General features: G+C 39.2%; 1 protein-coding gene across 1 annotated transcript in view; it reads right to left on the bottom strand.

Moving 5' to 3' along the window:
* Positions 1-521: 521 nt before the first annotated feature.
* LOC135216506 (transmembrane protease serine 9-like) overlaps positions 522-17,202 on the bottom strand; it is a 37,825-nt gene continuing 21,144 nt past the window's right edge. Inside the window, exons 4-10 of the mRNA XM_064251878.1 lie at positions 11,992-12,281; positions 11,510-11,642; positions 7,200-7,392; positions 5,734-5,851; positions 4,984-5,128; positions 1,843-1,979; positions 522-1,111 (exon numbers count right to left, since the gene is read on the bottom strand). Coding sequence (XP_064107948.1) covers positions 938-1,111; positions 1,843-1,979; positions 4,984-5,128; positions 5,734-5,851; positions 7,200-7,392; positions 11,510-11,642; positions 11,992-12,281 — 1,190 coding nt within the window. The 3' untranslated portion in view covers positions 522-937. The remainder of the gene's footprint in view (positions 1,112-1,842; positions 1,980-4,983; positions 5,129-5,733; positions 5,852-7,199; positions 7,393-11,509; positions 11,643-11,991; positions 12,282-17,202) is intronic.

Genomic DNA, 17,202 nt, shown 5'->3' with positions numbered 1-17,202 from the left:
TCCTCCTTATGTAAAGGACCGAGGGTTTGTATTACATGTAGGAACAAATTACGATTTTTTAAAGTAAATTGTATTTTTCCTAACTATACAAACCTGAGGTCCTTTACATGTAAACCCACCTCATGCCACCCCTTAATCTGTTCCTGGACCTAAAGCAAAGTGGAATGTTTACGTCCAGTCGGGCAGGACTCCCAACTATCGTACAAGTAGTTACTGCCTAACTACCTTGTTGTCATTCTCTTACGACCTATCTTCCAGCTGCGCTGAATGTAATGGAACTCAGGTTTGTATAGTTAGGAAAAATACAATTTATTATAAAAAATTGTGATTTTATGCACTTTTTGTATCTGGGCTGTCTGTGGGCATTTTGATGTTATTGTTATTTAGTATGACAATATGAACGAAAACTTTGTCCCATAGTTTTGTTAATGGGACAGTTTTTTAATTATTTTGTCAAATTTTCGTTTGCTATTCTCGGTTGTAAAGCAGGCTCTAATACACTCATACATTGAAAGTCCTCAGCTCTTCAACCATTTATTTGGGGCATAAAGTAAGGCAGTGGAACATTCATTGTTGAAATTAGTTGAAACTTTTAATTATATGTTCAAGAGAGAACTCCTTGAAAGTAGTGAAAAGATGACATTATCTTACAAATGTGGTGCTTTCCTTTTGATATTTGAATTTTAGTTTACATACTAAAGGGAGTGAAAGCAAATTTATATTTTGCCTCTCATCAATTTTTCATAACAAAAGAGTACCTACTGTTATGGATGAACGTTCTAGAGGGACGGCTGAATAGTAGACTATCTGCAGATTTCGGTGTGGAAAACTAAATTGAAATAAAATGTGACCAAAATCTAGATCAAGAGGAAAACACGCACCAGTAGAATCGCAACGAGTCACATTCGTAAAACCATCAAAAGCTTATTGGCAATGATTAACAGGTTGTCGCAGAACCTGTGTTGTTATCGATCCAAGTCCTGTAGGCCGGCACACGAGTGTAAACTCCGGGTTTTGCTGGATTCGCACATCCTTCGCCGTAGCTCACAATGCCAATTTGCACCCAGCGGTTTGGGCACACTTTCACCACGAGGGGTCCTCCACTGTCACCCTGTCAAAGAAAAAAAAAAAAAAAATTGTTTATTCCATAATGTAGCATTAAAAATGGATGTGAAATTCATCCCATTCCTATTTAAGTATAACGAGTTCATTCTTTTCGTTCAGTAAAATGTCGCTTTCCAGCTCCCTAACTCGAGAATGCTTTTGCCTATTTCTTAGTGGGAAATAAAATATAGATAACATGAACCACAGCTAAGATAAGGGAGGTTTTCACCAAAGGCAACTGCTCGTGGTAAAAGTCCAAAAGAGGTCATCTCGTGATGGGAGCTGTAAACAACGAGTTTTGTATTGCTAGATTTCATTTATAAGTACCAATGATTCTGTATTAGACTAGAATCATTTCAAAGAGAGTGCAATCAAAATTGAACCGTCCATTTCATTCACTGATTGTATGATTGTTTATAAATCTTAGTTTGAACAATTTAATATTTTGGTATGAATTTACTACATCAAATCTTTGACTGGCTTTAAAGGAAATGACCAAATTGATAACACTTTGTGAATGGAAAGTTAGAATTTCTGAAGACCGAGGACCACGCCAGCAGAAAAACTTAGTAAGAAATACTGAAAATGTCAGGGAAATATAAATCACTATCCATGAAAAAAATCTTGCCAATAATGAGCCAATATTTGTTCCCAATGAAGGAATTATTGACCAATATTAAATTTGCGTGAAAAGCACACTAAAAGTCTGCACACTGCTAGAACATCTCGTACACAAACCTGGCAAGAATCTTTGTAGGGAGTCAGCGCGCACAGAACAGTAGCTGTGTTAGTGGGAAGGCCAGTTAGGCTTTGGCACTGAGTAGTCGATATGATGTCGAGGGCCACCTCCTGCAGGTCGTCCGGAGTACTTCCCTCTGAACATTGGAAAATGCACGGAAAACTGGGATTAGGCAACGTTGTTTCAAGTTCGTTATAGGAACATATTCTCTATTTTTCTAGATAAAGTTCTGTCTGTGAATAGCATTATTACATGAAGAGATAGAAACTCTCACACATGCATGTGTATATTCATACATACATACATACACACACACACACATATATATATATATATATATATATATATATATATATATATATATATATATATATACACACACACACTCACAATACAGAAAACGTGAACCAAGTGTTGATTACACCTTTCGAAGGTGGTGTAGGGTGACCATCTCTTTCTGTCTATAATGTGTGTATGCGTGAGTGCATGTATGTATGTATGTATCTCTAATTCATTGTCCCATGCAAAACGATAAGACTGGTATGTAATTTCTTGGTATATTAAGTGCAGGTTAATTGTCTCTATGCAAAATATCACCTAACATTTTCTTCCTACTCTGGAATAAGTGTGGCAAAAATAAATGTTTATGACCTACCTATCTTATGCCTCCTCTTATTCCAGGTTTCTTTTTCTCCTATTGCTAACGTTCCCCTTCTCTCAACTATTTGTTTCCTTGTTTCTTATACACGTGGGCTGAGCTCTAAGGCAGCCGTGTGCCTAGTTTAGCTAACCGTGGCTTCGCAAGATTTGGAATTCACTTACGAAATGAAGCATCGGCCCTCAAAAGTTAACCCTCGAGGTCCAACACTTTCTCTAGCTGACCTTTACTCATCAGTTATCTCAAACGGTGCCCAGAAAGGACAGTGATGTCTTGTACGTCATCATTACTTCTAAGATGGTTTCCTCCAACCAATGGTCCCACTCCCGCCTGCAACAACCATTGCCCCTATGTGTTATGTTTTGCTCAGATGATGGCCGTTACTTCGTAACTCCAGTTATCTAGGATATGCTGAAGCATATACGTAGGACCTTGCCTCCAGTAAGCCTACCACTTCCAATCAGCCATCAGTTTGTGCTACCGAGTCATCTGATTTTTTTTCTTTTAATAGATGCCCACTATTACTTTTGACTTTTCATTATGTTTATTTCATACGCTCCCGACAGTCATTTTACAATCAACTGTAATTATGTTCCCGTTCAACGGCCAACTTTACGAGGCTTTCAGCTAGCAGCTGGTTGTTGTAAATGAGCTAAATGTCATGGATGGAAGTCTTGAGGCAATACTTGGTTGCCTCTCACACACAGTTCATGCATTTAGACACTCTTTGTTAGGTCTCAACTTCATTGTGGAGTCTATGATGTGTGAATAGTAAATCCTTATTATTATTTTTTTTCATAATCTTTAACTTCGCTAGTTTTTCTTTTGAGTCAAGAAGTAACTCTTCTTATCTTAAACTACAGTATCTGGAAAGAGTAAAATTGATTTTTTAAAAAGGAAATTGTGCAGTGAAAAGTCAAAGGCCCCTTGTTGTTAAATAAATAAAAAAATAAGTGGGGGCGAGCTGAAAGTCACACGTTTTTACGAGAATTTCCCCCTTTTTAGCAAAAGTAAGGTGACATATTTATGGTTTTCTAATTTGTTGGCTGAATTGCTAAGTATGTTCTCGCTGAGTTTGAGGTATGTCATTTTCACTCGCTTTGGGGTAAGGTGTTGTGTCGCCAGTGTACTTAACACAGTGTACTGTAGGTATAACTAAAGGGTGTTTCCTGTGTCCCTTCGGCCCCTACCCGCTCCCGCTTTTAGCCTTGGACCTCCATTCCCACTTCCTTTCTTCGATCTTGCTGTCCAACCTCTCTAACTGTTACCTTTTAGCCCCAGAGTGGGCGTCCTCCCAGTTCCACCTTTAGATCCTCGTCCCTCATCTCCTTTACTTTGACCCCGATCCACACACTGCCAAGAGGAATCTGACCTCAACTCCGATAAACATATGTGAGAACTACTCTAGATCATAGCTCAAGAACATCGCCAGAATTGTTGTTAGTGAGCGAGTGACGGGAAACGGAGAATGTGACCAGCATGGAAATTTGACTTCCTTTTCCTCTTGGCTGTTGTTCATTCTGACTCTGTTGACTTTCTTTCAGTTTTAGTCTTGAGATGACTTTGTCTGTCAGTCCGATTCCAGATCTTATGATTTAAGGTTAAAGTTAGTTATGATCGTGCGTCTGGCAACGCTGTAGTACAGGCCAACTCCAAGCCGTGTCCGAAAGTTTCATGGGCTGCCGCTCATACAGCATTATACCGAGACTACCAAAAGATAGATCTATTTTCGGTGGCCTTGATTATACGCTGTACAGAACGCTCGATTACGCCGAAGAAACTTTTGCGCATTGTTTACTTTTTTTTTTTTCTAGTCTTGAGTAGTTTCTTGCCGGGATTTTGAAGGAGTTCGGCGGATACAGAATCTAAGAATATCAGCGAGAAAGAAGCTTACATTCCGTGCGCGTTGTACTGACTTAGAACTGGTAATCGTGACCCCTGGATTTCGTTAGAAATGACAAAATATTTGTCATCTTTCTAGCTGGCAGAATGGCGGTGGCAAATTCATTGACTCCTGGAGATCAGGCAGCCTTTTGTTCAGAGGTTGCGTTGGGAAGCAATAATGACATTATGGTAAGTAAGCGTTGATGGTTATGTAAATATCCGGAATGATCAATCATAATTGAAGTCTGGCATCATTTCTGGAAAGGGAAGTTCTTTTCTCGCGATTGTTACTATCTGAATTTGAATATATTCTAGACTATCGGTATGTAGTGTAATGGTTGTTCATTCTTTAATCCTTATCTTCTAGCTAATTTCATGCGCATTTCACCGTGCGTTCTCTTTTTCCTAGAGTTTGTTTGCACCCTTTTCTAGTTATGTCGTTTTAATACAACAGGTAATGGCCTTTTTGGTCTGAATTCGTTAAAATTATAGGAGATAAGGAGCAAGAATTCATTGGTGGTGACGTCAGACCTTGAGGCTGAGACCGTGGCCACCGCTGAGACACCCTAATACCTAACTCCCTCTGGGGAAGACTTACGGAAGGCCAGGGCTCCCCATCCGGTCACGACGGCTTTCCCTCCGACGGTGATGTCGGATTCCTCGGCCAGGCAGATGGGCTGGATTTTGGGATCACTTTCGTAGTTGAGGTCACTAGGAAGCTCGATGAGAGCTATGTCGTCATCCTGCAAAAGAGGCATTATTATTAATTTAATGAGAATGACATAAGGTCGCAGTTTCTGTGACTGGTGAAGGCCAATCCAGTGTCTGGTTTGTTTTAATATTTCCCTGGTACAATATCTGGCCGCCAGTATATACCTACTACTATATCCTACATTTTTATTTCTGTTAGGCCAAGCAGCCACTATTAAAAATAAAATCTACTCTTACTGACCAACGAGACGAATTAAGGAGCCCATTCCTGATATAGTTGTTATTCTCTTCGCAGAAGGATTTGTAGTACTATATACTGCAAACCATCAGCATTGAGTTTCATACTGGATTTTATGTAGCATTTCTAAAGCATTCAACTAAGCCATAAAAAAAATCAGTGAATCATAGACAATCATCGGGAGACTGGATTGAGGAATGTAAGAAATCCCTTCATCATTTCCAAAGAATAGGATAAAATAGGTGAAGAATATCAAATATAATATGAGTTGACAAAACTAAAACAAGATTGCAAGTGAAGCCACGGTATTTTCTTTTAATAAATAAATGATTCCGAAAGCGATGATCCTTTTCGGCGATGAAACAGGAGGAGCGAGTACCTACCTATCGTATTTCTTACCTCCCTCGATGGGTTGTAGTTTTCGTGAAGAATAAATCTGGTGGCGGTGACGTAAGTGAGTGAGTTCTGATTGTTGCCGCCGTATCCGACCTGGATGGCGTTCTGCGCCGCCTTGTTCCTGACGGGAGGTTTTGGAATTTAGGGTTTTCTAGTCCACTGCAGCCTTCCCCTCATTCAGATAAGTGATTGATCATGGAAAAACTCCCTGGAGTTTGCTGAGAAACTTAAGAAATGTCTCAAATGCGTGTCAAATTCTATTTATTTTACTAATATTTTTATGGTTTCCGAACGGGGGTCCACTTGTTCGAGAAGCCAGTTAGTCGATCGCTATCCCTAGAGGCAGTGAATAAGTTTTCTTTTTATTTCGTTAACCATTGAGCCGTTTCCTCTAACAGTGGAGGCTCCATGGAAAAGAAAAAAAACAATGGTTGTTTTTTCTTTTTCATGGAGCCTTCACTGTTAGAGGAAACGGCTTATTAGTTAAAGAAATAAATAAAAAAACATAGGTACATTGCCTAAGCGCAGCCAATATAATATATCATATATATAGTATATGAATATATATATAATATATATATATAGATATAAAAAAAACATAGGTACATTGCCTAAGCGCAGCAATATATATATATATATATATATATATATATATATATATATATATATATATATATATATATATATATATATATATATATATATTATATATATATATATATATATATATACCCTATTTTGCATATGCTAGTTTCTATGTGAATAGATTTACAGACTGATCAAACAATCTAAAATCTAGCTTGAGGACCGAGAGCAGAAAAAAAAATTAATGCCATGGTGTTTACGAATCTTACCCAGGAGCAGGTATGTCTTGATAAATTTCCTTTTTCGCCTGAGGCAAACTTTGGAAACTTTGAACGTGGCAAAACATTCAGTAGGTTATTTTACGGTAAAATGAACAATCAAAGAATAGTAATCAAATGTGACTGAAACTCAAACGAAGTAGAAATACTTTAATGAACAGCCCTATCAGGAACATGAAGATAAAGAGGAACTAAAAGCTAAATCTTTTTTCTATAGATCTGTCTGGAGAGGAATTCGAGAACAGAAACTTAGCATTTCCTTTGAGAGAGTGGAAAGATCACCGTAACGAGTAGTAGAACCATTTTTTAATGTAACAATTTTGGTTATTATTACATAAGAATTTGGAATTAGTAGCCTTACTGCTGGGCAGATTAGCCCTAGACAATAAGAGAAATGAGAATCCATAACATTGTTCGAATCCGAACCCTATTTAGCGTCATCTTTTCAAGCGTCTTCGTCTAATCCTGTAATTCTATAATGTCATTATAATCTGCATCGTCTCTACCATTCAGTGAAAATGAGAGCACAATAACAATATAGTAACTGTGGGTTAACGTGAAGTGGAGTTTAACCGTGGGCGTTCCAGAGCAGTAGGTACTACTTACCCACTTTGGTCAAAGAAGCAATGAGCAGCTGTGAGGATCCATCTCTTCTTGATGATGGACCCTCCGCACTGGTATGTGTTGCCAAGAATGGTTGGCACAATAATGACTTGATAAGGGTACTCGTTTGCGGAGGCAGCTGTCCCGTTAACGATCCTTACACCAGTTACGTCGATCGACGCCACGCCACAGTCCGCTAATATTAAAGAAATATATATATATATATATATATATATATATATATATATATATATATATATATATATATATATATATATTATATATATATGATCATGCTGGTAAAGTAAGATATATGTAAACTGCCAGGTAATATATTGTTGTTATGACATCCATTTTGAAGAAATATTGGCATTCACAAATTTGCCGTCGCTGGGGCTCGTTTCATATTCAAGGACAATCATTAGTTAAATAATTGAAATGCCACTGATGACTTTATGGTTATCACGACATAAAGACTATGCCAGTCAGTCATTTAATTTATCATGGGAATCTGATCAGAATTTTGTTTGCATCTAATTCTGTTCATATCCTCAGTTTATCTGCTGGCTTGACATGCTCAGGTAGTTCAACATCCTTCTAGAATATTCACTGTATTTAAGCTCGAGAACCACAGTTCAGTGTGGAAGTGTTGTCAGGTCTTGGTGTTGAAGCCTGAATTTATTGATAAGGTTAAAGTGTTTGTCTTGCTGTGGTGTTTGTGCAGCGTTTGTTTGTATTCGTCCTGTTTTGTGTTTTAGCTATGATTGTCTTGTTGCAGTGTCTGTTTATATTCGTCCAGTGTTGTGTTTTAGCTAAGATTTTCTGCTGCTGTGGATTTTTGTCCATTGTATGTGTGTGGTAGCTATTGTTCTCATCAAGTGTCAGCTGCAGTTGTGGAGACTGAACCTACTTTACTTGGCTAGAAATAGTTAAGGTAAATTCTCAGTACATTTATACTTAAACCACATAAACAAATAAGACAAACCTGTTTGGTTGGCCTTTCGTACCTCTCTAGCTTTCTGGGGATTTCTGATTGGCGAAAGTGATGAATTAATGAGGGCAAGAGGTCATTATATATACTACAGGGATAACTAATGGATCTGTGAATGAAATATACACATGGAGACACCCTAACTAAACTTGCACGCTGTCCTTGGTCGAGGGAGTATTTGAAAGGCTGTTGAATGTGGAAGATGAAGGAAAAACCGATCTGTGCTTGTGGAAAGGGAAGGCGCCTGGTAAGAGTTTGATGGAGGAAGTAAGGCAGATGAGGTCTTAGGAGGGTATGTGGATTAAGTGATGTTATGAAACAGGTATTGAGAGTGTTACGGGAAAAATCTTTATGGATGTAGAAAAGCGAATGATAGAAATCAACGAGAGAAAATGTGTAAGATGTTATATTTCGTATGGAAAAGAAGGCAAGCAGCTAAGAATGGTTAATAGGTGTAATGATACAAGCGAAGCGTCTGGCAGACAGCAGATGGGAGTCTGCTGTAGAAGTGGACCAGAAGTAAGGTCATGTACAGTCTCTGTGTCCAATATCTTTATGGATGGAATAATGTGTGAAGTCAGAGGTACCAATTTATGGGAGAAGACAATGCGTAGTAAATGGAGTTTTGAATAGTTGGAGTTTGCAGATCATATGATACTGATAAAAAGACTAGAAAATAGTGGGAGACTTAGAAAATGTTTGAAAAAAGAGCAAGTTGAGAGTAAATGTGAGGAAGAATAATGTTGTTAGGGTAAATGGAAACCAGGCAAATAGCCGTTATGATTGTTTTCATTGATGGTGGAAGACTGGAAGGGGTTGACTGTACATGTTTTTGGAAGTAAGTATAACAAATGGTAAGATGAGAGAGGAGATCAGTCAGAAAGGGGAAGAATGGAAGGTGTAAGGCGTTTTCATAAAAGATTAAGAAAAGACTTTGAACATCTATGGAAGTCTAGGTGGGATTGTACGAAGGGATTCTGGAGTCAATTCGCTTCATGGAAGTGAAGTGTGGATGCTGAATGCGAATGTGGTGACGAAATTAAAGGTGTTGAACTGAACTGTGCGTAATAGCACATGGTATGGAAGAAGAACTGGAAAGGTGAGAAATGTGGAGGTACAAAGAAGAAGTGACAAAATAGTTTATATGAAAGGACGGATAAATTCATTTTTTGAGATGATTTAGCAATGTGGAAAGAATGAATGAGGATAGAACAGTGAAGGGAATATACTACCTGAAGTTTCGGGCAGGGGGAGGAGAGAGAGACCCAGAAAAGGCTGGATAGATAGTCTATTTAAAAGAAGTATTGGAAAGGCAAGAGTACAAGACAAAGGTGATGGTGCAGCCCACAGTGTAGATCATCCAAGATTCAGCAGTTAGGGTTCGAATTAGGCAGTGACTATTCTGTTGTTTTTCTTTGGATTCCACTCATTAGGAGAACAGTTTACTGAGATAAAACTTTGAATGGATGGAAAGGCTAGAGTTGAATATACTGAAACAGGAGGATTTTTTATGGGTATACAAATTTCATAGAAAAGCTGGGAACAAAGCAAAATGCTGTTGGGTGTGCTGAAAATATTTGAAATAAATCTGAGCAAATACTTTTCAGTGAGAAAAAGTTACAATTAAAGGAAATGAATGAAGAAAGAAGAGATTATAAGCAAATAGATCCAAGAATAAGCCATGGAAAGGGAGATATATTGTAGATAAAATAGTTCTGAGTTGATGGAGTGCAGTTGAAGAATAGTTGAATATTGAGGATAGCAAAAAGGTAGCTCTGGATATTACAATAGTGGAAGAGGTTGGTATTAAATTGAAAATAGTAACTGCTACAGATGGAACTAAGGCATAACATGAGAATCATTGAAAGGCACCAAGAGTTGGCGTAACTGCGAGAGGAGTGTGGAGAATCAGTGGTGAGAAAGTGATATAGCAACTAATCACGAGGTGTAAGGTCGGTTTGGGTGGAAGGACTCATTACTCTCTCATAACAGATCACAGGTGACAAATATCATTTAAAGAACTGTTGGAGCATAACATCACCAAAGAAGGAGTCTGGTAGAATTTAAATCGAAATGGCAAGGTAAGACAGATAACAGGAGTAATATGCAGTGTGGTTTTAGACAAGGGGGAAGTTTGCAATCCTAGTCTTTGTTAAGAAGAAGTTGTATGAGAAGTTTGAAATTATGTGGAAAAGGCTGGTTTTGTACTATGTAGATGAAGATGGTGGGGTGGGGGGTGGGGTTGGTAAATAGAGAATAAATATAATTTTTTTTATAAGCCAATAAGTTTTATAATGAAAGCAATGCATGTGAAGGAATATCTACGTGGGGGAGATTTGTTTTGGTATTTGTAATGGTAATTGCTTTATAGCAAAGAAAGATAAAGGAATGGACAACGCATTTTCGAGAAGTTCTGCAACACGGAGGCATTTGTGCATGTGTTGGAGGCGCATGTTCCCATGATGGTTCTAGAATCGGCAGGAGTGTTGTCGAACGCAACAGGCGCCGAAGTGTCGTGAGAAACGCAGCGAAATATGATGCAATATTCCGTCGAGAGTCTTCTAAGAAGTTCTAGTAATCTCGGGAGTCTGTGACGCTCGCCGTAGGCCCCGCCTTCAGAATGCCGTATAAATAAGACGGACGAAGTAGGAGAAGGCAGATCATCAGTTAGTCACACAGAGAGATCCTCAGTAAGAGCCACAGATCAGATTATCAGTGAGAGATCAGCAGCAGAGATCGTCAGAGAGAGATAAGAGAAGAAGGAACCAGGACGAAGGATCAGAGGAAAAGTCGTTCGAGAGTTGGTCAAGTCGTCTTCAGGAGTGGACGACCGAGTTATTTCGACATTGAGCGAGACTTCAGAAAAGAGACGTTCTGCTAGAGGTTTTGTGGAATATTCCTTTCCTGGTATGCAATATAGCATCCACCACACATCTTACAGTCAGTTCTATTACCTCTCCTTTATAAAGTGCAACATTTGTCATCTTGTCCCTTACTTTGAAAGCTTTCCTTCATATAGGCAAATTGGATATATCCTGATTGGTTGACCACTAACTCCATCACATAAGCTGTTAGCACCTTCCCATTCTCTGTAAGTTGCTCTTTGACATCCTCAGTAGACGCATCCACGAGGATTCTCAAATTCAGTTCCAGCTCTTTTATTCACCACATTCAATAACAGAAATCTAATTGCAATTTTCATAATGAAAATTATACTGTTATCCTTGGTAGCTGCAGAATGAAAAATGTATAAATGTATAACTTTGCAAAGTTATGACTAAACACTGTCTGGAAGCAATAAAGGTAGGTTAGAATTACTTACGGCAGTAAGCTCTTGTAATACTACAAGTTGCTGTCGACGTTGTTGTTGGATTTGCAGTTGTTGGTGGTGTAGTTGGAGGTACAGTTGGTGGGCTAGTTGGAGGAACTGTCGAGTTGGAGGAACTGTTGGTGGGCTAGTTGGAGGAACTGTCGAAGTTGGAGGAACTGTTGGTGGGCTAGTTGGAGGAACTGTCGAAGTTGGAGGAACTGTTGGTGGGCTAGTTGGAGGAACTGTCGAAGTTGGAGGAACTGTTGGTGGGCTAGTTGGAGGAACTATCGAAGTTGGAGGAACTGTTGGTGGGTTAGTTGGAGGAACTGTTGAAGTTGGAGGAACTGTTGGTGGGTTAGTTGGAGGAACTGTTGAAGTTGGAGGAACTGTTGGAGGGTTGGTTGGAGGAACTGTTGGTGGGTTAGTTGGTGGGTTGGTTGGAGGAACTGTTGTGAGTTAGTTGGAGGAACTGTCGGTGGGTTGGTTGGCGGAACTGTTGGAGGGTTAGTTGGAGAAACAGTTGGTGGGTTGGTTGGTGGAACTGTTGGAGGGTTAGTTGGAGGAACTGTTGGTGGGTTGGTTGGCGGAACTGTTGGAGGGTTGGTTGGAGGAACTGTTGGAGGGTTGGTTGGAGGAACTGTTGGTGGGTTGGTTGGCGGAACTGTTGGTGGGTTGGTTGGAGGCACTGGTGGAGCATCAGTTGGAGGAACTGGTGGAGCATCAGTTGGAGGAACTGGTGGAGCATCAGTTGGAGGAACTGGTGGAGCATCAGTTGGAGGCAAATCTGTATCAAGAGGTAAAGCAATCAGCAACAAATGTGAAAATATTCCTTCTGATTATGACCAAAATTAGCATGATATAGTATTCTCAATATAGATTGATTGATGTTACACTGACAAGAACTACCACTAAATATTTGGGTGATCCTAGTTTTCTTTATTTTTACTAGCATACAATATAATGCACATCTTGAAGACGTCGTGTATTCTACCTATTTACACTATTTGCCTCATTGTCTCTGGATACTGCTCAACTGACCAGCAACTTTTGAAATGATCTCAAGATTACTGCAGAGATAACATGTTAGTTTGGTGGTGTGCGTTAGTCTACCAACGACAATCATATTAAAACTGCCTAAATTCTATTGATCTTGACACTTTTCAACTTTTATAACTTTAAGAGCACACTGACCATCATGTTTGAGCTTCGAAATAGTTGGGAAGATTCATGACCAAGTATGTCCGAATACAGTGTAGTTAATCAAAATGAATGAAATTTAACAAATTGTGGTATAAATTGACAAGTCAGTATTAATGATGAGCCATGAAGGCTACAAGATTAATGACTGATACAGGTACCAGGTACCAAACACAAGGTGCTATTTCTAGAATGAAAAACTTGACATTACATGCGTTCGTTTTTGCACAATAAAAATATGATTCCGAAGCTACAATAAAGGACTGAAGATGGCAAACGTTCTCTGCTAATGTAAACTCACAGGATACGACGAGGACCGTTTTCTGATGTAGTGGAACGTTGAAATTTGCCGACGAATTTGGAAACACGTTTTGTAGCCGAGCGGTTTGCTCAGAAACCGAGAGTCGCTTCCTTCACCGTCACCCATAAGTGCAGAGTGCTTCCCTTTTTGCTTCCTCTGTGCATCAACGTTGAAGTTAGATACTTACCTACTCTAGATTGTGGAGCCATCACTTACCTCTTGTCTTCCTATTCCTCTCTTCATATTTGAATGTGTATTTTTGTGTTTGTGCTAATTACATGTTCTTAAAGAGATGTGAGCAAAGCGTCTTTCGTAGAATCTTCAACGTCTAATCTGAAAAGAAAAATGATAAGTAAAGTCCATGTGCATGCATGTAGTGCAATGGCCAAACATCACTGTGACAGGAGTGGGAATACCAATAGACCTTGCTTTGTAGGAGTTGTACAACAGGCGATCTGAAAGAAGTCTGACTTACCTTCCCCCCGCCCCCCATCATTATATGATACTGAACAAAAAGGGGCTTAACGCTCATCGCTGGTAAGTTTAATCGTACCTCGATCTGGAGGCTGCTATAATAGGTTCACATCAACCGTGCATCTGATGTCTAGACCAGTCGTCTCTTACGACGCTCCTGATTGGCTGTTGTAAGCCAATCACAAGGCTGGAAACTCTGTCTCTCGAGAGAGTTCACATAGGCAGGATGTATGTTCACCTCTCCTGAGGGATACGTCTTTCAAAAGTATCCCTCAGGAAAGGTGGATCATACATCCTGCCTATGTGAACTCTCGAGAGGGACTGAGAGTTTCCAGCCCTGTGATTGGCTTATCAGCAGCCAATCAGGAGCGTCGTAAGGGACTGGCCTAGACATCAGATGACCGGTTGATGTAAATCTACTATAGTCATCCCTAGAGTGCTTCTCATAGTGGTTGTTCAATTGGTTCATACATTTCCAGAAGTACATTAGTCTTAAATATTTTTCTAGTGCCTCATGTTCATTCAAACATCTCTACATTTCTTGCCAGTGTTAAGATCCCTTCGCTTCTATCTAGTTTGAAGAGAATATTTCATGATTTGTAATTCTCCCTTTCATGAAGTTTAGTTACTGTCTTCTGCTATCGACTTTTCTAAAATTTCTTTTAATTTCTGTATGATTCTTAAAACTTGACATAACTTCTCTCTCTTCATAAATCGGTATAAGCTTGCTCTTTCTGCATTCCTTAAAGTAGTTTCCTTTCTGTAATTTTCTTCATGTCGGGAATGATAAAGAAGAACCACTCAAAAGAATATTTGAAATATATCTTGATAAAAAATGTCAGTCTCGTTGACTCCCAAACTACTCCTTTAGGAGTCCTGAACTCTATAGCCAACATCCACACAATGGATTTCATGTTTAAATGCCACATAATTATAGTCTAAAAGAAATAGCTTCAGGCTGACCAGTCGTGTTGTACTTTGAACACCACATCAACCATAAGCAGCAAAATGAGGCAGAGAGATACTTGGCGCGCGGAGTATTAATTAAGCATCTCAGCTGGTACCGCGTAATCGTATTCTGGGAAGCCGTAAGTGGCGAAGTCTGTTGAGAGGGTAATCATGCCTACATCTGTGCTGGAGTTTTAGTCTTGTTTGCTCTCTGGGGCTTCTCTGATGATTTTCTGCCTTCATCACTAAATTACTTAAGAGATTAAAAACAGTTTGGGGAGGACGGTGGTACTTCAGCAAGGTTGATGGTTCGGCCACTGGGCCACTGGCTTCCTGAAAAATGTATCGGACCGCGAACAATGAGATCTTGCGTGATGTTCACAGACAGCAGTGAGCACTGGGCAGTCACAGCACAAGTGCTTTGGGGCTTATGGCAGAGGAATTTCGATATCAGGTATTATATATTTTTCATAACCCCTATGCACTTTATCGGAAAACTTCCGTAAACTCCACGTCCAAAAATACTTCATGGTTGTTACTCATATATTTCAGAGAATCTTTATTTTCTCTATACGCGAAGTGAGAGTCATTAGATATTGGTCAGCGTTGGAACTTATAAGCTCCTGATACCGTGTGTACATTTCTTACAAATGGGATGATGATATGGTCAACTGAAATGAGAGATAGTTCGACATCGTGGATGAAAGGGCGAACCCGGAGGTATGGGTAGGCTCAACGCCATCTTGATTCGCGTTGGTAGGCTACTGGTTTGAAACCTATAAGAAAACCTTCCTTGAGTCAAATGAGGGTTGTGTGGAAAATTTTGTCTAGATTGGCAGTTCGGATTTCTGTAGAGCACAAGTTTACATACATACAAGTTGACAAGTTTAGTTTAACTCGTTTGTATATATATATATATATATGATATATATATATATATATATATATATATATATATATATATATATATATATACAAGGATGACAACTTACATTTTCTCTCAGAAGTCGATCATGTTTCTGTTCCGGTACTACACATTATGATATAAGTATTACCTGAACCACTTTCATAGAGTAATAAATGAAGGCAAAGGTGCTAGAACTTTGGATTTAGTTTCACCGGACATAAAATGTGTTACTGCCAGCGGACTAGTTGAACTCGGGCAGTCACTTGGAGAAACAGTAGTTTTACTTTCCTTGGTATGAGATTGCATAATTTCTCTCTCAACAAGCTTTATGATGTATTTTATTTGCGATAGTCAGGAAGTGAACTTTTCATTTTCATTAGGTTAGAGGAGGCTCGTTGGATTAGGTACGTAAGCCACATATAAAAGAGGATTTTGTTAGCTTGTTTAGAACTGCGCAGTTTCTATTCTCAAAATTTTCCAAATTTCATTTTCTTAAGAGAAGCAAGAACAGGGCCATCTATTTTAGTAAATAAGAAGGAGTCCATTTTTTTATTTTCTTTTTGGGCGAACAAAAAATCCATTGTTAAATGTTTATTTCTATTCACTGTCAATAAAATCAGTGTCAGCTCTGTTACGACAAATTGACTGTCATTAATTTTACTAACACAATGTTGTGATCGTCCCGAAAGGTCAACTAAACGGCCATACATGGTGGTCGAACCAAATGGGTTTGAACTGAATTGAATATAGAAATTAGGCCAAAGGCCCAGCACTGGGAGATATAAGGTTATTCAACGCTGAAATGGAAAATGACACTAAAAAGTTTGAAAGGTGTAACAGGAGGAAAACCTAAAAGCAGTTGCACTGAATCAAGTGATAGAAGGCGGAAAGTGAGATGGAAGAAAGGGCATATGAAAGGAGGTACAGTAAAAGGAACGAAAGTGGTTGCAGCTAGGGGCCGAAGGCACGCTACAAAGAACCTTAGTAATGCATACAGTGCACCTCATGAGGTCCACTGACGGCACTACCCCGCGACGGGGGAACCAAATAGGGATAGTTCAGTAGTTTTGTAAACCCTCACACTTTCGAATCTGGTAAAATAAAACGGCGTAATTTGAAAAACCGATATTATCACGTAAAAGAGCCAAGTGATGTGGCATCCTTTTGCGATAAACTTTTCATTATGGATATTTTCTCCTGGCTCAACATAGTGAGCATCCCGAGGCTGGCTGCTCATTAATATTGCCCACTGTACGAGGAGCTGTCATGGAGAGTAATAGGAAACAACAGAAACTAATATTCAGACTTACTTGGCGCTCATCATCGATGACGAGCAGAGTCCCCAACAGAGAAGAGACAGCCTGAAGAAAACGGCGCCACTCGCTCACCATCAGCTGTCGAGGAGACCGACCAACACATGGCCGAAGTCTGTCGCCTTCTGTTCTGAGTTCTGACGACAGATGAATTGGTGGCGGCTAACAGCTCCAGCGCTGAAGTAGTACAGCTGCGCTCTAACAGCGTAAAGTGTTCGGAAGTTATATATATATATATCTACATTAATAATGCCACCTGACAATGTTTTTCAAGTGATCGGGGACGCCGTGGTCATAAACAAAAGGTATACAATGGCCTAAGGATATAATTCATGCTGGTTTCATATCCACTGTGTTATTATTATTAGAGCACAACTAACAGGTTTTTCACTTCCGTATTGTTCCCTCTTTGTAAACACTCGGCATTTCTAATGGTAATTTTATACATAAGAGTTTATTTCATATTTAAATAAACTAAGTAAGCTACAAAATGGTGCTTGGAACTATGATGTCTGGAAAGATTTAATGGCTTCTGTGACGGATTAGTTAAGTTTTTATTCAAAAC

The sequence above is a fragment of the Macrobrachium nipponense genome, chromosome 6 (assembly GCF_015104395.2).
Source record: "Macrobrachium nipponense isolate FS-2020 chromosome 6, ASM1510439v2, whole genome shotgun sequence".
Lineage (NCBI taxonomy): Eukaryota > Metazoa > Arthropoda > Malacostraca > Decapoda > Palaemonidae > Macrobrachium > Macrobrachium nipponense.
The sequence above is the reverse complement of the archived record's forward strand: the minus strand, read 5'-3'. Positions and strand labels throughout refer to the sequence as shown.